At 37.4% G+C, this 20,902-nt stretch overlaps 1 protein-coding gene across 3 annotated transcripts; it reads right to left on the minus strand.

Annotated features, from left to right (window-relative positions):
- Positions 1-6,995: 6,995 nt before the first annotated feature.
- On the minus strand, positions 6,996-19,853 carry ZDBF2 (zinc finger DBF-type containing 2). Of its 3 annotated transcripts, XM_053948158.1 has the most exons (8): positions 19,783-19,853; positions 17,834-17,940; positions 17,421-17,472; positions 16,805-16,856; positions 16,135-16,240; positions 15,157-15,284; positions 11,896-12,224; positions 6,996-9,368 (listed from the first exon to the last, which is right to left on the minus strand). In XM_053948158.1, exons 1-8 carry the CDS (start codon positions 19,799-19,801, stop codon positions 9,268-9,270), a joined length of 894 nt encoding a protein of 297 aa, XP_053804133.1. In that variant the 5' UTR covers positions 19,802-19,853; the 3' UTR covers positions 6,996-9,267. The 3 variants fall into 3 exon arrangements, with proteins under 3 accessions (XP_053804133.1, XP_053804132.1, XP_053804131.1); XM_053948157.1 differs by lacking the exons at positions 11,896-12,224; positions 15,157-15,284; positions 16,135-16,240; ... (2 more) ...; positions 17,834-17,940; positions 19,783-19,853 and adding an exon at positions 9,644-11,888 and having other exon boundaries at positions 9,243-9,368; XM_053948156.1 differs by lacking the exons at positions 11,896-12,224; positions 15,157-15,284; positions 16,135-16,240; ... (2 more) ...; positions 17,834-17,940; positions 19,783-19,853 and adding an exon at positions 9,509-11,888 and having other exon boundaries at positions 9,243-9,368.
- Positions 19,854-20,902: the final 1,049 nt, after the last annotated feature.

The raw sequence follows: 20,902 nt of genomic DNA on the forward strand, positions 1-20,902 counted from the left end.
TTACAGCTCAGAAGTAGGTCCCCTTGAACTGACAGAAGCTTGCTGAACACAGAAGTTAGCTCTTAGATGATCTGGGCTGTAATTTACTGGAATAATGTCCCATTGCCCTCCCTCAACTGGAACAGATACAGCAACACTAAAGTTTCTTTCGTATTTATTAAATTAACATATTCAAACTGCAAAATTAAGTTCCACATCCAAACTTTCCAAAATCTCAGTTACTTCAATATAATTTGTTTCAAATCCATCCTTCAATTAGATTCTTCCTAGCTGACAAATAAGCCCAGTAGATGTGCAAATACGAATGGCTAAAACCTTGACATCACATAGTGAATGCCATCATAAAAACCTTTCATACTATATGTAACAATTTTTTTAATCAAGAAGAGCGTTTCCAGCCTCTTTATACTTCTTCCAACATTAATTTTAGATGTGTATTTTGCAATTGCAAGAGAAATTCTATGTGTCTTAAGTGACTTAATACCAAGAGGCTGAAAAAGAGCAAGTATCCTCCTATGGGCTTCTTACAAAAATGACATCTGAGATGCTCCATCAACTTTGCTTACATCAAGTCCATTAAGTTTAAAGATTTACTTTAAATAAAAACCACCACAAACTTTCCTCAACCAAGCAGCCGCGCTTAACATACAAATACCTTCGTAATTCATAATTTAGAAAGAAAATCTTTCTTCCTTGAAAGTACAAAGCTGAGACTGTGATACAAATGGTAGTCCCCTTCACTTCAAAGTGTTAAAAACATGAAAGTTAAAATCCAGTCAACTTGTGCTTGAATTTTACTACTCAGTCCTTTCAAATCCACTTACAGGCTGAAAATTTTGACTGTCGAGACATTGCTAAAAGCACAAAGTAGCTCTTTAAAACAGTGCTGAAGAAAGAAAAAGGAGAAAAAGAACTCAAACTCACCACAACTCAAGTACTTCGCATAAAATTTCAGAGTGAGTTGCAGACTCATGCCTTCCCCACCTCTTCAGATATAATTAAAGAATTTACTACGTTTCACACAAACTGATGAAGGGGAGCTCAGATTTACAAGTCACTTTTGGACGAATGTTAATTATTTCCTCCTAAAAACTTAAGAGAAATAAGTACTTTAACAAAGAAAAGATACAGCACTCACATTCTATCTCAGATGGACTAAGAGTAAGAACTTAGACTGATGACAGAGACATGCCACACTACTCAAACAAAAAGAAAATGAAAACAAAATGCACTCTTAAAGAGAAATCTAAGCATAAAAGGAGGGACAAACATTGCAAGCTCTCACACTGGGAATGTTTCAACATCACCACTCTGCTGACACAAATTTATCAAGGTTTTGTTCACAGCAAATTTAGGAGAGAGTGCAGTGGCAAAATGTGCTAATCTAATGTTATTATTATGTTATTATTCTAGCTGTTCTACAAGACTTTTAATCTATGTACCTATATTTTTACAGAGTTGATATCCCTTATCCTTAATAAAGGAGATAAAGTGACAAATTGATAAAAAGCCTGGGTCTTTGCACAATGCCACTAGCCTGCTTTGGAGACGGCAATGACAGCACAAGTAGTGAGCACAAACTGAAACACATCTGTTTAAACACAGAGATAAAAACCTTTTTAACTGTGAAGGTGTGGGTGGCCAGGTGCTGGAACTGGTTGCCCAGAAAGGCTGTGGAATGTCCATGCTTGGAGATGCTCAGAATCCGTGGGATGTGGCTGGCCCTGAGCAGCCTGCTCCAGCTGAGCCTGCTGTGAGCAGGGGATTGGAGCAGATGGTCACCAGAGGTGCCTGCCAACCTCAGCCCTTCCTGACCTTCTGTGAGCTTAGGGAAGATGGTGGGAACACAAGGCTTGCCAAAATAGAAATCAGGATTTTGCTGTTTCCTCACACATGCACTAGAATAAATTTTTTTTCTAACAGAAAAAAACTGGTTGAAAATGGTTTCAACTCATTTTTCCCTGTGAATTAAAAATGGTTGTTTTCCAACATACTGTAAAGATCAATGAAATAAAGGAAAAGAGGGGAGCTGACCCACTGGCTGCATAGGGAGCTTGAGAAGGATGGGGTGGCAATAAAACAAGACAAAAGGATGAGGGCCAGACAGAGATCCTGGCTCCCCTTTACAGCTTCCATGAAAAGGCAGAGGTAGTTATGAAGGCATATGCAATAACTACATAATTACATAAAACCATCTTCGTGATACAGCCGGATGACACTCATCACACCCTACTCTGAGAAAATAAAGATGGAGAAGTCTGCATTGCAGATGAATTCTTATTTTAAAATGGTGGAGTGTGAGGGAGGAAAACAAGAAATTTACTAAGCACAGGAAATGTTAATAGTCTCTGTATAATTGGAAATAAAAATACGTAAAATACTGTTTCATTAGTATTTATTTTTGAGCTCCAAAAATAAAAAATATTGTGCTTATCAATGACAAATACACATTTATATTCACAAAAATATAAATGTATCCATGCATTTTTTAAAAATAAATTTAACACTAATGTCTAAAATAATACAGAAGATAATTCTTGATAATATTAAACACTTAAGAGTTCTTTACATCCACAGAAAGTGCTGCATGAACAATAACTAATTGTGGTAGGTAAAAATATGCTGACTTTGACTCCATTATTACCCTGACTCCAGATTCAATCAGAACTAGAGTGTGTTGGCAATAACTCAGGAAACGACAATTTGCTAGAACAGATCAAAAAATTAAAGCACTAGACACATTTAGAAATCTATAAAATAACTGTCACCAAAAAGTCAGTATGTTTATTTTTAATTATATGCAGATTGCAACTAATGCCAATAAAATGAAAAGTGTTTCTATCACCATTGGGGCAACTGAATTATTACTCATCATTAGACCTGAATTTTAACAAAGCTCCTTTAGGCATGTGGAGAAATCTGCTGGTAGCCATGTACTGCCTTACAACTTTTCTCTTTAGCCTTCAAAAGCATGTATGTGTACAGCCTTTGTTATAAACATCCATCCCCTCTTACCAGTGGCTGAAAGTATGAAACAAGCAGCAGTAAAGAGAAGTATTATCCATGCATTAAGCAAATAAAAGTAACATACCAAAAGAGTGAGTGATAGATTCTGAGCTGCACCACTATAGGAGTAGATGGATTTTGACAACTGTTTGCCAAGGTTCAGATAAAATAAACATTATAAAAACAAACAAGAACAAGCCAAAACCCCCCAAAGCTGAATATTCATTGATCTAGTTCCAATCTAAAATACGTATTTAAGTCTTATGCATCACTTCTACCTCCCTCTTCATCTTAAAATTTCAGTGTAATGAAAAGCAAGACATACACATGCCTTGTATCCACAGCTTCAGCTTCTCTGTTCATTTTTACAGCACAATCTCCAGGCCAGCACACCAATTAAGCTCTCTGCATGGGCTAGCAAGGGTGTATTTTGATTCTGCGACTTTTTTGTACAATATTAATCATAACTCAGTAAGCTATAACCAACATTTTCAGATGCACCAGTGCCAACATTAATGCAGTATGATATAGCAAATATGAGAAGCTGACTTTAAAACATTAAAGTACAATTATATTTGAGGATGTGTGATACTGAAAAACCTGTTTATGAATCACAGTATTTGGGAAAAGCTGTTCTTCAGTTTTCCTTAAGGGTAGAACACTGACAAAAAAGAACCTAAGTTTAGAAATGCTGAAACTGTTAAATAACAAACCGCAATAATGATGTGCTAGTACGTTTCATGAAAAATGCTTCTGCACTCCAAGAAAATAATTATGACTTCCAGAACCATCAAAACACAATAATTATAACACTAATTACTCCAGTGAATCCCAAGCCAACTAAAACTATGCTATTAATTCCATCATAACTCTCAAACACACCAATTTGGACTGGATCTCCCTTATACACTCTATAAGCATATTGTTAATTGCTTATATTTCCCATGAAAGAGCAATCACCTGACTTAAACTTTGGTTACAGTATCTTATTTGCAACTCCATGTTTAGGTGGTTGAACAATTATTTCTTTAGTTAATCACTATTTGATAGCACAGTATTAACTTAATTCAGCCAACAACATAATACATGGATATTTTCAAGTATGGACTGAAAACTGCAAAGTGTGTCCTGAAATTTTATGACTTACTAAAGCCTCAGGATACCACATGCCTCTGCTTCTCAGCCATTTACTGATCTGACACATCTGTGTGTGTTACTCCTGTAAAAAAAAATCACACTGGTTTAAACAGGCACTGCTGCAAACATCAAATGACTACCAAATTTATAGAACAAGGTATTAAACTGTTCAAGGCATTCCAGTAATCTGTTTACCATACTTTTAGAAGTACTGTTGCACACAGTTTTGAAGAGAGTTATGCCTGCATTAATTTGGTCTATGATTACAGATGCCAAACTATTTAGCATAAACTAGAAGGCTGCTTAAGACTATAATACTTCCAGCCCCTGCCCTCTTATAGTAAGTGCACATTCTCAAAAAACCCTTAATGAGTAAGCACTGCAGGCATCTGGCTTGCCATGTGGATGGGGCTTCTTGGTTTTACGCTGCCAAAATGAAGTTAGACATTTTAAATGTATCTATCATTTTTTTCAATGCCATCCTAGGGTGTCACTGCTTCAGCTGGCACAGAATAGGATGAATCCTGGCTTCTCTAAGTCAAGATATCACACCATTGCGAACAGTTGTTTAAATTATGACTGTCTGCCTTCATAGTAGTAGCTTATTCCATAGCATGCTGTTGCGTTCTTTCCACAACAAATTATTGCAAATAGCTTCAAGGTAAATTCCACTTCAAGAATAAAGAAACTCCAAAAGTACATATTCAGTCTTTATTTTATTAAAACAAGATTTGTTCTGCTGAAGGAATGAAAGAATTTATAACTGCAAAACAAACAAGGAACAAAACTTTTGCTTCTGGGCATGCTCAGAACTATGCGACTACAAATTTTTCTGAAAAATATTATCAAGAATGCTGTAATTCAACAGGTAAAACATTAAAGGCAAAAATTCAGTGATTTTAGTTACATTAGTGAAAGAGATACATTTTACTTTTACTTAACCTATCCCCAAAACACCTAAAGCTGAAAACCCCTTATTTCCAGTATTAGTTCAGATTACTTTGGTCTCAGACAGAGTGACCCTAAGGGAAGAAGAAAGGAAGACTGGCAAAGGAATCAAAAATCATCATCCCACTCCTGGTTTCACAGTATTCAGTGGGGTAAAGCAGACTCCTAAGCCCAGGAGCACCTGTGCCAACCTGCCCTCTGCACTTCAGACTGGGACAACACCTTCTTCTGTTACCTGTCACTGATTTACTTCCAAACAGAACATACTGCCCTGAAATTTAGCTCTTTACAACATTAAAAAAAAAAATCCAAATACATGACTGAGAAAAACAATGGAACCAACAAATCTGAACTAAAATGAGCAGAAGATACAGAGAAAGAACATCCAGCAACAGCACTGGTTGAGTCTGTAGTATCACTGTATCCTTACAAAACCACATTTTGTCAAATGACCAGAGACAGAAGAGATACAGAAGCAGATAAAAAATTACAACATCAAGCAAAATTATTGCAAAATACATTATCAATAACAACAACATGAAAACCACAAAACAGATTCTCATCTGGGCACAAATTCAGCATGAAACTTAAACACAATTTCAGATGAAGCCATAGGCTCATTATAAACAGAAATACCTCATTTATCTGAGTCCCAGAGAGGGGTACTTTCATAACACAATTACCAGAACATTGGATACAAACCTGTCAGAAAGAACAAGAGAGCAAAAAGTCCTATCAGAAAATTAACTGAAGAACTGTGAGATGCAAGCGTCAGCTATCTAAAGTTTTGGGGGGATTGCTACTTTATGTTTGGTTAGCACCTGGCACAATATGGCAGGGTCACACTCATGGTTCACAATACTAATGAATAATAAAAATTTATCTGCTTAGCATAAGACTGTTTTGAAAGGCTGAATGAGTACTTTGTGTGAGCAGAGACTTTTTAAAAATTATGAAATGTATAATAAAAACTACGAACTTACAGGTCAAAATTGCATATGTACTGAAGAAGACATAGTAACATTTTTCTCAACTATTAAAGAAGGTACTGGTTCTAACTGCTGCCAATTTAATTCAAAAAGCATGACTTTATTCCTCTCCACTCCAGCTCTTTTCCTGCTTCTCTATATTAAGACATGCAAACATACCAACAAAACATCTCTGTCCACTAACATTAAAAGAACCCAGTCCCCCCCAGAAAAAAAAAAAAAAAAAAAAAAACCACAAAAGGAAAAAAAAGAAACACAAACAAACACAGAAACAAGAAATATCACCCGAAAACAACCAACCCACCCACCAATTTTGGAGAGGAAAATATTTCAGTTCTCAAGTTTGCCATTGCTGTAGACTTCACAACCATGTTTTGAAGTATCAGCCATGCTGTTAATGACACAATGTTCTATTCCATAAGGGCAGAAACTGTATTACTTGAGTAACAGGAAAGTGCTTACCTATTTCTCAAGACCCCAGAATTTTCTCCTTCTTGCACATGATATTGAGTATCTTTGCAATATTTTGTTTTGCAAATATGTTCATAATTCTCTTTCCAAAGCAGTTTCTGCTTTTACTTCTCATATCACAGTCTTTCCTCTTTTTCCTAGTGGTCATGGAGCATGCACAGAAGAAGTTTCTGAATATTCAGAAGTGAGGCACAGATCAACATCCAAGCCTACAGTAAACCTTATTTTGACAATGTCAACCACATAAATGTTTCCAGATTTGTACTTCATGTTGTATTCTTCTAATAAATTCTTACATATGTTTTTTCATTTTTCTTTTTTTTAAAGGAAAATATATAGCTACTTACACTTTTATTTAAATATAACATTTTTCTTCTAAAAATCCCACCCTGATAAGAGAGTCTATTACCAAAAACAAAAGACATTACAGTTTAAAAATATTAGTAATTTTATAGTCCTCAACATATCTTTATTACTCAAGATTTCAAGGGGAAGTTGTGCACTGGAATAAGACAAATGTACAATGAATGAGTATGGAGAACAGTATTTTGACTCTAAACAAATACACACTAGTGCTCTTAAAGTACAATGTGCATTAAAACTTATTCACACAGAAAATAATTCATGCCCCTCACATGTGAAATACTGTGAAAAATAAGATGGAAGAAGTTAGATAGGAAAACATTCTTGTATCATAAAAATATGTTAGAATGGGACTTATCTATAGTTAAAGCTTTGCTTTAAACAAACTTTATTTAAAAATCTTCTTTTGCTTTATCTAAAAATTAGCCTTTCTATAAAAACCATTCCTTTAAAACTTTGCTTTAAAAACATCAGTTTTATATTAGACAAAATATTAAATTATACAGGCACAATTAGTTGAAGGCTATAAAAATTTGTATTATAGCCCTTCATTTTCCAGTGACTTGCAATACAGTCATAAGATTCTGTGTCTACTGACAACCATAGGAAAAGCCATCCAAAGAAATCAACTTTTATATGAAAATAAAATAAATTAAAACAAAACAAATAAAACATCTGTCAGACCATATCTGACTTGTAAAGGAACATACTTTCCAGCTGACACATGCACATCTTTTATTTATCTTAAGAAATACGCATATACATTAAAACCATCCTCAAAATATTCTCTGAACATGTGGTTTATGATGACAGCTTTTATATTTCCTTCAGATACTGTATATTATAAGAAACCATTACCAAGTCCACCTTTATCTCAGTCCAAATCTGTGACCCTTGACACTTCAGAAAGAAGTGAATGAAGAATCAAGAACAGTTTGTTTTCTGAGGGGAAAATGCACAGATATGTTCAATGCCAGAGACAGCAGGGTCTGGTGTTTTCCACGTTTTTCTTGTGTTCTGAAAAATGTATTGTACCACTAGAGAATTTATTAAGACCTTCAAGGTAAAATAGATTATATAATGTATCACATTGAAGATTTGAAAACCAGAGCCTGGATTATGATGATGTTTAACTGTGTGCTTAATTTACTGTAAATGAACCATTAATCTTGGGTTTTAAACCACAGAAACATCCGTAAGACTGGCTTTATGTCTCCTAACCACATCAAATAAACTGTCATCATAACAATTATTAAAAAAAGAAAGAAAACTAAGCTAAACCACCATAGGTTTGGGGTTTTTTTGCCATAAAACCATAGTAGATGGAACATCAGTGGCCAAACTTGAATCTCTGTGGAATATAATTTTAATTCAACCAGGTTTTTTAACCAAATATTTTAACTCTAATACATTTAGATGGATGCTGTGTTAGGTTTATTTAAATATTTTACTGAAAACTTAGAAAAAATGTTTGAACTCTAGTCCATAAAAATTTAACCAACACTACCCCAAATAAAGCCAGAAAAGCATAGAACCCCAAACTCAAGGCTCACATTCTAAAACAACTTACTGCTATTTGTTTGCATTATAATTTTTCCATCCTTCCCACTAAGGAATGTGAAATTCACCTACAATTTTAATCAACAAGCTATTAAAAACAAACAAAAAAAGTCTCCAAACATAACCCTATATTTCTTTTAGAATTCAAGATTTCATTTCAGCTACTACCATTCGAACAGTCCCCTAAGGAGACATATTTTCTTACCAGCATGGTCCGTTATTGCTTGATGAGAGCCCACAGTGACTTTCAGTCCAAAAAAAATAAAAGGTTTGGACTTGGTTTCAGGAACAAAGAAATCAATACAAAAATGTGTAAAATTATATTTCATTTCAAGAAAGCATTGAATTGATCTGAATTGTACCATACTGTATTAATTTTAATGCCATTCCACAGGCAAGTATATATTATGTGTTGAAGAAGGTGCACATATATACAAACACAAAATACATACACAGAATTCAGCCCTGACTGATGTATCTTCATTAAATTTCTAGCATAGCAACTGAGTCATCTTCTGCACTTTAGAATTATGTAAAAAAATTAAAATAGGCACAATTAATTAACACAGCTTCTAAATTACCTTATTATAGTGCACTGTTATGCACTGATAATACCATAATAACAATATGATACCATTCAAGGTCATTTTGCTGATATACAGGTGAAGACTAGTAAATATGATTATAAGTGCTTTTAAATCAAATACACAACTTTTGCAGCTTTACACAGTAGAACAGTGCAATACATTGTGTCCCCATATTCCAGGAGCAAGAGCTGAGTTTACACGTGTATTTATTTCACATTAGACTGGCTTGGCGCTTTCTGGAACTCTAGCACTTCAACTGCATTGTCTATGACCTCCTTTTTTCCTCCTTCCTTCTTCCAGGTGCTGGCTATAAAAAAAAGAAAAAAAAAGTTCTTTTGGTAGCTAGCTCTCACCTGGTAGAACAAGACAGTTTCGAAGTAATGGTACAGCAGAAGTTCTCCTAGAGGGCCGGTTCACACTGCCAGGATGACCCCGATCTCCACTTACTTCCCAGTTTCTGACTTTGGAGGAAGCTTGCTCTGGCTTCTTGGGAAAAGATTCTGATGTGACTTTCTGCCTTTTTTCAGGAATTCCTGTTACAACTGTTGAGTTCAGAAAGGCCCTTTTTGGTTTCCTCCTCACCTTTAACTTTTTAGCATCAGGCTTTTCTTTCTTAGGGTGCTTTCCCACTGTAGTTTTCCTTGTCTGGCACCTATGGATGGAGAAAGCAGATTTCTGGGCACAAGACTGAAGTTGTCTTCTCATCCCCTCTTTCTGCTGTTTTTTAGTTCTGGATGTTTGTTTGCCTGTGGTTACTCTGTTTCCTCTCCTTGCAAGAGTACATCTGACAGACTTAGATCCTGCAGCCTTTCTGGAAAAAACTGGTTCTTTGTTAGTGCCTTCTTTTCTCTTCCATATTGCTTTTGGATTCTCCCTCTCTGACCACTCACTCCTGATGGAGGTCAGAGGAGTTTTGGTAATTCTATTAAATGGAATTAATCTATAATCTCCTTCTATCACAGAGTTCAAAGGTGAAATGATTAGGTGTTTAAAAGAGTTCTCAGATACAAGACAATCTGTTCTTTCTGTGGTAACAGACGGTCCATCTGCCTTTTGACTTGAGGCTGCATCATTCCCTTTATCTCGATCTGGCAGGAAAGATGCTGAAGAAGAACTACAGAAGTCTGACCAATTGAGTGACTTTGATGGCATGCTTTCTCTCTGTGTATCAGCCAGTTTCTTCATGTTTGCATCAAAGCTGAGACTTCTGAAAAGCTGTCGAACATGAGAGGGCTTTTTGGCCTTTTCTCCAACTGTACTCTTTGGAGGTGTTTTCAGAATTCGATTTGTCAGTGGGTCATAATATTTGAGAGAACACTGTTTGTATTTATATCTTACAGAGTCCTTGCTATCTGTGGAGTGATGATTTTTCCTCATTTTGGGAATATCTAGAGGTTTACCTTTGCACTGTTTTACCTCTGGGCACGAGAGTACATACACCACTGTCTTGGGCTGTACAGGACTCATGATCTTGCTATAGGATTCTGGAAGTTTAAGGGCACATAATCTAGTTTTCATGTTTGGAGTTTTTTCATTCTCCAGCCATGCTATGCTTGCTTTCTGATCAGCTGGATCGGATTCCCTTCTAGACATTTTCCTTTTTGCTGCAGGGTAGTTCAGCAAACTTGTTTGGGTGCCATGGCTGACTTTAACCACCTGACACCTTGAAGCCAGACGCCATGTCCTTTTCCTAGGCATTTTTACAATTTGTGGGTTGCATAGTGTATCTGAGGCTAAAGATGGGTTATCAAAATCAGAGCCACCACTTAAAGCATCATTAAATTCTGGCAATGCTTTAACTGGTACACTTTCTGTTCTATTACCCTCAATGATATTGATCCTTTTTTCATCTTTCTGCTTTTTCTTCTTCATTCTCTTCCCTTTATAATTGGCTGAGGATTCACTGTTAAAGTAGCAGCGAAAACGACCTTCCCTGAAATCACGCACAAGTTCTTCAATTTTTATATCATCTTCATACATTATTTGAGACCAAGTTTTTCCCACAAAAGAAGGAGGCACGTGAGGCAGGGCTGGAAGAACTGGCTCTTCGGTATGGACTACGACATCCTTTTTCACTGCTTCTATTTTCTCTAATGACTCAGTTTTTAAAACAGAAGAGAGCTGTGTTCCATAGTCTTTATCTTGCAAACATACCTGGACCTCTTTCAGGAATTCTATATCTTTTAAAGCTGCCTTGGGTAAATCTGCTCCTACCTGTATTGGTGCATCACAGTCAAAACTCATTTCAGAGCCCTCTAAATTAGTACGGTCCAGAAATGATGAAAAAGGTACACTGGGATTATTCTCTTCTTTGAAATAAATTTCTTCAGGTGTAGTTTCATGGCAGTATTTCACAATTACATCTTCAATAGTTTCATCCACTGAACTTTCATCACCCCTGTTTGTCTTTATGTTTTTGCATCTTGCTAGTTGTGGGGATGTCCCAAGATCAAGGGAGCTGCTGATACCCACAATATCCCTGAGATGGAGATCAGACACCAAAGTTTCATCCTGAGTTCGTAAACTATCTCGCTTTGAGAGAGATTGACCTGAGGTAATAAAGGAAGAATTGCTGTGGCTGTGTGTAGGATTCTGATGAGAAACTGAAGGGCATTTTGGGTGAACCAGTGCTGGAGCAGGATTCAAGCGTGGGTTCAATAACACATCCTTACTGCAGACCCCCATTGCTCTTTCATCACATCCACTATGCAGAAACAGATTTGATGCGGTCAAGTCCCTAACACTTTTTCCCGTTTTAGGATTAACAGAGGATCTGTGGCTTGTAGGACTGAGAGAAAACTGCTGAGGTACAGGGCTCCCAGCTGTAGACTGACCTTCATGGCTATGATCTGCAATTCGAGCATATTTCAGATTTACCCATTTCTTATCACTACAAATGCCAATAGACTGCTGAGATATTCCTGGAACATGTTCCCGGCCTCTTTGAAGTTTTTGAAAACCTGCTTGTGTAACAAAAGTTTTCTTTGTGCCCTCACGAGACAGGCATGGAACAGAAGAGCCTATTTCACTAATGAACTCCTGGTCTTTGCTGGAAATCTCCTGTTTCTCACTATTCCTCTTTTTCTGCATCTCTTCTGAGGATAGGCAAGAAATCCTAGGAGCCTCCAGAGTGACAGGGAATGGCATATCATCATAGGTTGGTCTAAAGGGGAGGAGAGAAAAAAACAGCTTAGATAAATACTGTAAATATGCTTAAATTTTTTTCAAACAACAGCAGCGTGGGGGTTTTTTAAGAGTCATTACCTAGACTGCATCACTTCTAATGAATAAACTGAAATTACTATTTCTGATGCTCTATCTCAGAGACATTAAATTTTTTAAAATTATGGAGGGTGAAATGCTCCACAAAGCTACAGATAACAATTTGGGCATTAGTCTAGCACCCTCTTTATGCAATCATCAACTAAGAATGGCCTTATGGAGACATGCATTATGGAACATAATAATAGGACACAGTATAAAACCATTGTTGAGTATAAATTCCCTTTTCCCTACAAAACATGGCTGCCTGATAGGAACTCTGCACATGTGGCCCAGGAATTTCATGTTTACTGTTTCTCACACACATACCACAGCTTCTGACTCACTCCTGCAAGAAGCCAAGTTAGGATTGTTCAGCCTTGCTGTGACAACGGATTTTTTTATACTCTGTAACTGGCAGTTCTGTCTTTAAGACTGCCTCAAACACAAGGGTTTGTGTCTTCCAGAATTAACACAGCCGACAGATATGGACTATTTTTCCTATGCAACACAGGAACCCACAAGCCTTCAATGTGTAGCAGCCAGGCAAATCCAATGAAAACAATTTTTTAAATATGTAAATATCACTGAAGAAGAGAATATTGTGTTTCACTCAAAAATTATAACCATCTTGTGAGACCCAAACAGATGCTTACTTTAATACATGGCAGACATCAGCTAACAGAAGTATTGTGAACAAATTTTATAGTACAGCAATTTCTTTGGTTATATAACTAAGACTACATACAGCTAAGGGATATAGGACTGAGTAAGCAAGAGAAATCTCATATAATGAAACATTAAAAAAAGAACTATTACTACATGAATGCAAAGTAATCAAATACACGAGAGGATCAAACAATGCCTATAATCTGAAATGCTGCTTTGCCCTTGCAGGAATTCTTGGTCATCTCTGAAATAGGATCTAAAGGGAATGCCAGATGCAACAGAAATAATTTTTTAACTTCCTAACTTCAGCATTCTTCCATCTTTGTGTGAAACATCTTTGCATCCTGGCATCTGGACCTTGCGACTGAATATAAAACTAAATAGATTTTCATATGGAGAAACTATAGCCAACTCCTAGGTCTCTAGCTCAGTTAACAGCCTACAAGCACTTCTCAAAAATGACTTTTAAGCAAATGTCCCTGGGGGGAAGAGAATAGAATGATAGTTTTATATAGTTAGGAACCTTTGACAGTTTTGCTACAAATTACCCCCTTAAGTAGAATGAAGATTTACTTTCTAAAATGCTCAATACTATTTCCTTAGGTAAAAAACTTACATACCAAGTGTTTGGAGGAAGGAATGATTTGGTGGCTTGTGGGTGTTTGGTTTTGTTTTGTTTTTTTTACTGGGGGAGAACAACAATATCCTTTGAAATTCAGTATAAGGCAAAGCTCTGATGAATTTTTCCTTTTTCCACATAACTACTAGTTATACTGGTTCTGTAAAACAAATCAAGTCTTACAAATATTTCCATAATCTTTTAAAATTACACATAAAGATCCCTTTTATGAATTCAGCTAAATAGCAAAAAGAGCTATTTAAAGAACTGTGTGAAACTGTACATAAATCCAAATGTTTTAACATGAGAAAGGAGAAAATCAAAATCTTACCTCGAGTGTCAGTTAAGACCACAACTTTCTTTTCAGAGCAGGACCACAGCATAAATCTATTAATGCTTTCTTTTCCATCTTTGCTTTTCTTCCACCAAACTCTGTCTAAATTTAGGATTACTGTCCCCCCTTCTTCCTCCAACTTAATCTAGATTTTTGTATATTATTTTTCTCATTCTGTTCCTTCTTCCAACAACTTAGAGGAACATGGATAGCTTGTTTTTCCTTGTTAGTAGGTGTCATTCACCAAAGCAACAACCTTTTATTAGTGATACCTCCAGAGAAGCCTGTTTTAAAGTGAATCCTATATTTTCTCCACAGCAAAAAATGCTGAATATTCTTGATAGTGCAATAAAATCTATTTATTTAAGATGGGAGGACAATTTATTTACCTATAGTGATGTGAACATCATGTCCTGGGCTAGTCTGGTATAGACATGCATATTAGCTACTTCTAGCACATCCCTGATAATACCAATGAGTGCTTTCAGACAGAACACCCTTCTGCTTGTTTGTCACACATATAGCAGAGTTGTATATTGAGAAACTGTACTGGGATTAAACTGGAATTTTTGTCTGCCTTTCAAAACATAACAAATGAGGTATAATTTATTTTCCTTTATCTACAGAGAAAAATGTAACACACTGATCCTCTTATCACTCTTGAAACATGCACATGATAAAAAAAGAGAACACTTTTCAAAATCTGAGCATTAATGAATTGGCCAATTAATGTAATTCAAATATTAATTGAACAGGTGAACTGCAAGGATAACGAAAAAAAACCCATGTAAATACTTACCTGACATAATCAACAAACCAGAATTATGAGCTCTTTCCAAACATACATAAAATATACTGCTAAAATATATATGTAAGGCCCAGAATTATAATATTTAGAATAAAACAGATAAAGCTCAAATTTTAAGAATTTGTAAATGCATGTGAGATTATACAGCCTGCCACTGTAAGTGCTGACCTATATATACATCTTATTTTTTCAGGTCTTCACATTTAAATGCTATCAGTGATGTTGTTGTTTCAAATCTCTAAGTAGTGAAGTTTTGTCTTCATATAAACAGCAATTGTCTCCATTGAACAAGTTTCAGCTCAAATGAGCCAAATTTACTGCTCAGCAGTAGGACAAATACAGGAATTCATAACATATGCATTCCACTAACATGTATTAAAAAATGTAAACATTCTGTATTATACCTGCTGTCATGGTATCTGTGGGGATGATGCTGCAAAACATCCTGAAGGAAACGCTCCATCAAGCTACTGGTACCCATACGATTCCTACAGTATGTTGTAAAATGTCTGTGCTGGGAGCTGAAAATATGCTGGTGAAAGATGCAACAGATGATTAGTCTAATACTACTGCTAACACACAGGCCTATTCCTAAAAATTCCTTCCTAGGTTAAACATTACACAACTGCTATGAAAATATTTAAATAAACAGAAACATTTTATTTTACTATTTTAAAATAATCTTAATTGAGTTTTTTAAGTATGTTTAGGCAGTCTCAAATAATACCAAAATGTATTGAAGCACGTTTCTGAGTAGGAACTTAAATTAGTGGTTCTGGTAGCTGCTGACAAATCTCTTCTAACTAGTACAAATACTCTCACAAATCTCAGAGCTGCTCACAAGTCTCTTAACCAGAACAAATACTATAAATGTATCTGTAAATTACTTCTAATATTATTGAAATTCATATGAGCAAACATCCTGTAATTCACTTAAATTAACAAGAATTTTCTTAAGTGCAGAAGATTAAATAGCCTTCTTCTTTCTCATTGAAAAAGTCTGTACGACATGAGACTGACAAAAGAACCAAAAATGGTTGATCAAACGTCTCCAGCCTCGATATCTAACATATTACTATAACCCCAATACTTTAAAATATATAGAGATCTCAAGATTAAAGACACAGAGAAAACCATGGATGCAATGCAGAGCTGTGTGGCACTTCAGAAAAGCAGACTGCAGCAGCTGTGCCACTCCATCAGCATCTTTTACAACAGGTAACAAATAAGCAAGGTATCTTTCTGAGGGCACATATTGTGCAATTCACAAACCACTTATTTTTCACTCAGTATTGGTTGTTCGGTGTAGAAACTGATATTTATGAGTTGAGCCTTAGGTACTCCTTGCTATCTTCTGCGAAATTATGCAGAAGCTGTCTTACCTGTTCCAGATTACTGTAGTGTACGTGGCAACAGTTGCAGTATCCTTGTCTATTTTGCACAGTGGATGCTCCAGGCTGAGGATGTTCTTGTCCTCTTCTGTGTAAACTGAAAGAAGCATGTAATATTGTCAAGACATGTTGGGTTGTTTAATCCATGTCCTTAGCATGGAAATGCTAAATATCTATTTTACTACAGAGATGGGAAAAAACTTGCAAGATAAATGTTTCCATTTTAGAATTGTAATGGTAAGTGAGACTATGTATTTTAAAGTATTCTCAAGCAAATGTCACTAAAGAACTTCTTCCTTATATGCAGAACAAAGACAGCTTGAAGGCACAGTTAGCTGAAATCAGAAAATAACTGCCTCCAAAGAAAAAGGCAGAATCATCTTTTTGTTCATCTGTTTGTTAGTATTTTGAAATAAAAGAAGAAAAGACCAAAAAAACTTGACATCCACACAGTAGTTTGGGGCACTACAATGTGCCTTCCCCACAGTTTTTAACAGTACATGGGTGTAAGATACAAAGGACCTCCAATCATACACTCAATCAATTTTGTGTCACTGTCATCCATTACACAACGTAACAGATAAGGCTGAAAAGCAGATTCTTCCCATTTTACTTTGGTAAGCAGTAAGATGGATGCCACTTAGATCATCACCTAACTTACCTGCTGCTGCTGTCCTGTCGTGGAGAGCCCTCAACACCATGTCTTTGGATTCCTACAGAAAAACAAAAACAACAACCAAGAAATAAACCAACCAAACACACTTGTAGAAAACACAAAAACCAACAGAGTATCATGGAGATGGAGAGTTTTACATGCACTAGCTACTTCTCTTACATTTGTCAAAACTACTATTTTAAAGGAAGATAAAAGGTTTAGTAAGTTCAAAATAGCATGATGAGATTCTATTGTCAGCAGAGTTCATCCAACAATTTCATAAAATAAGCTTTACTCTTTCATAGCTGAGGTGAGTGAGTTTTTCTACTGATTTGTCTGGGTTCAAGACTAGGCAATCTACATTGGTACAGCAACATCCATGATTACGGAGATAAAATGTGAAGTGTCTCAAACAGTTTTCAACAGGACAAGAAAATTACACCTACATGGAAACTTTGTGGATGATTCAGAAGTCACTCCTTCCATCTAAGTTCCGTAATGAAATTTAAGAAATCAAAGTATGCAACTGAACTACAAGATTAGCTAATACTTCTATTGACAGTTATTACATTTTTAAATGTAAGTTCAACAAAAACTATTTTGAACTTTTTCAACTTCTTACCTTGTGCTGAAGAAGCAGAAGCTTCATCAGGCCGTTTGATTCTCTCAAACATCTGTAAGTAAAAAATGTTTAAAGTCAGTCCATGCTCATACCCACTGTATCCTGAAGCTACAAGCTACAAGCTCTTTAGAAGTCTGAACTGTTTCAGTTATAGACCAATACCTGATTTAAATGAAGCTGCATTCTAAAAAGAAACTTCTGCTTTCTAGGTTACCCTAATATTACATTTAACAATACATTTTAGCTTTGATAGAAGGGGGTAGCTTTTAATTAGTGAAATCAAATACTATACTTATGAGCACAGCCCACACTCTGTTAGGTTATTAAGCAATAACCTTGTCAAATTAATTAAATTACTTAATTTCCTCAGTTGCCTTAACAATTAAGACAAGAGATATATGTAAGGTAGATACCTTAGAGTCACCAATCTTCCTCATCCACCAAAGCTGACTCCAGACTAGCAAGCAATAAATGTCAAACAGGAGGCCATTTGCAGTGCAGGACACTTCTCTCATCCCATCTGGCAACACAAAAGTTAAAGAGCCTTTTAAAATAACATTAATAATGTATGTTTTCCATGCCCTAAGACATGTAAATTTTTCTGTACCATTTTGCAAACAGTTGAACAAATCTTTTTTAAGTCTGCAGCACATCTTTTCTAATATGGAAGCAATTTTGACAGTCTTTCCTATATAAATGTTAACAGTTCCTTCTGGAATAACTTTGTTTCTTCTTTCTTCCTCATGGGCCCTGTGTACTAAACGTTGTTGTCATTTCCCAGAATATGCACTGCTCATGATAAAATACCTGAGGTGTTATAGCAGTTATGGCCAGAAGGAATATCTTCATAGCTCAATTTAAACACCCCCTCACCCCCCAAAACAACGCAATCCACCAAAACACCAAACTCCTTCTACTTCCCATTGTGTTGCAATTTATGTAATAATATTAAAAAACAAAATAAACAAGAAATCCCGGGTTTTCAAATAAACCTTTTCATCTGGCAGCTGAGAAAAGCTTTTCTGATAGATCAACTGATCTCAGTTGTCCTGTTCTATTTCCTATACACTGCCAGGACCCGAAAGAAAGTGAAGGAAAAACACAAAAAACTATCCCTCATGAGTTATGCCTTATGTAAAATCACTTGTTCTACCTGCTTGAAGTCAACTTCCTGCTATTTTAAGTCTTACATACAATCTTATATGATAAAGCTAAAAGTGTGCAAGAGTGTAGCAGCCACAGAGGAGGCTACCCCATGGGTGAGGTAGTCAGGCAGCTCCACAGCCAGAAGGGGACAACCACAACCATTCATCCCCATCCACTGCCCCAAAAGGAGATTTAAAGCACCTGGACACACCAACGTTTAGTTTCATCTCAAAGATGCTAAGCAGTGGTAACTGCAGTATGTTGGAGGATGGAGGAAGGCCTATTGTCTTAGAGGAATTTCTTAGAGGAAAACCTATTCTCTTTATATCAGTGTTTTGAAAAACCATAGTGTACAGGACAAAGAAATAAGTCTGAACTCAAACTATATACAGCTTGCTTAGCATCTGAAGTCAAGCTTAACCCACAAGCTAATAATATTAAGGAAATCTGCTACGTAGATGCCTTATTTATGTTACCAAAATCTGGGTGGCCTGAGATCCTTACTTTTTTAAAAGAGGGACTACAGCTATAAATCCACAAAGGATTTTTCATATCTCCAAGGAAAGACTGCAAAATTCTGCGTTAGTTAAGATATTGACAGTGGGAACTATCTTAAACTGTTGGATTAAGAGTAAATAAATAATATCTATTCAAGGTTAAGCTTCAGTGTTTTACAACCAAAAAATCCTTTAAATTATAACAAATGTATAAACAACCAGTTACACACAGAAATATTTGATTTTGTAAAATTCTAATCAAGCTATTTTAGCAGCTGTCTCTAAAAACAATGCTTCGTTTTGGCTTCATTGAATTACTCTGTGCACAGCAGGCAGAGAATGAAAAACTTGAATCATATTTAACAATGAAACCAAAAGGTATGAAACGTACACATTAAAACTTTAAAAAATAATTTTTAAAAATCAGTGGTGCATTCTGATAGTAACTGAGTGTCAACGGCATCCGATAAACTCTCCAGACAGTGTCACTCTTGCACCGCAACAAGTAAAATAAAAAGGGTGAAAAGGCAATAAAAACTGCTCCTCGAAATACACCTCACAAACATCTCCGCCACCCCTTCACCTGAGAGCAACTGTGCTGGGCAGGCAGGGGGAGAACAAGTCCCTCCCCTAAGCAGGGGGACCTCCCTTCCCACAGCACTACCACAACAGGGAGGCGGCAGCTTCTCTCAGGAGCGGCCTCTGCCTCATGGCCTCACCGCAAGGCGCGGGTCCCATCCCGGCTGCACCGAGCCCGCGGTGCCCGCCCCGCCTCGCCTCGCCCCGTCTCCCGCCGGGCCCCGCCGCCCGGGGCGGAGCCGCAGGGCCGGCCGGCAGCCGAGGGAGCAGGGCCGGCCGTGCCCGCGGGCGCTCCGCCCGCCCCGCCGGGAGCCGGCACCCGCCGCCGGGCGCTGAGGGGACGCTGAGGCGGCCGCGCGCTCGTCCGCCCGCTCCTCATTCCCCGGTGCCGGCTCACCTCCATCATTCCCCGTTCGCTCTTCAGTGCCTCCCTGGGGTCAAGGGACGCCATCCTGTGCTTCCTGCTCCGGGTCGGCCGGCCGCGCCCCGCGAAGGGAATGGCGGGAGCTGCGGTTCCCGGGCCGCTGCTCCCGGCGCGGCTCGGGCGCCTCCTTCCCTGGGCTCCGCGCCCCGCCCGGCCGGGATCCCGGCCCGCAGCCGCCATGCAGGCCGGGCTGTCGGGAAGTGGCTCAGCGCGGCTCGCACGGAGCCCCAAAGCCTCGCTTCCTGCAGCACAGGCGCTGGAAAACTGCTCCACAACACCTCGGGGTGGCGTCTTTTTGTCAGCCCCGGCCGGGTGGTTTTGGTTACGGAAAAGTTACCTCTTAGCTAAGTTTCATTTCAACAACTGTACTAGTCATTTTCTCCTTCAAATCACACTATTTCGTGTAGTTGAGAGTAGGCTAAAGCGTTACCTTGTTTTATTTTCGGCCATTAAAAGTAGCTTGCTTTACATGGTGTGGCTTGTTCAAGTAGGTTTTATCAGAACGTTAAAGTCTGACTTTATCAGAGTTAATGCTAGAGCTGCTTCGCTTATAAGTGGGCTTAAGAATGTGACCTTACCTCGGGTTCTTTTATTTTCATTTACAGGGTTTTGAACGTTTACCTCATCTCCTGTGGGAAACCCGCCATTGCATATTCCTGTCATTATGCTGAAGCAGCAGGGTATTTAAGTAATCCAGGCAGTCACAAAAGTCAACACAACACCCTTATGTGTGAAGACAGGTGCAGATACAGGCTCGGATTGTGCAGTGGAGGGAAAACAATCCTGAATGCACTGCAATAAGGGAAATTTAAAGAGGTTGCTGTAAAACTGTGCTG

This window comes from Vidua chalybeata, chromosome 7 (genome assembly GCF_026979565.1).
Source record: "Vidua chalybeata isolate OUT-0048 chromosome 7, bVidCha1 merged haplotype, whole genome shotgun sequence".
NCBI classification, from domain to species: Eukaryota; Metazoa; Chordata; class Aves; order Passeriformes; family Viduidae; genus Vidua; species Vidua chalybeata.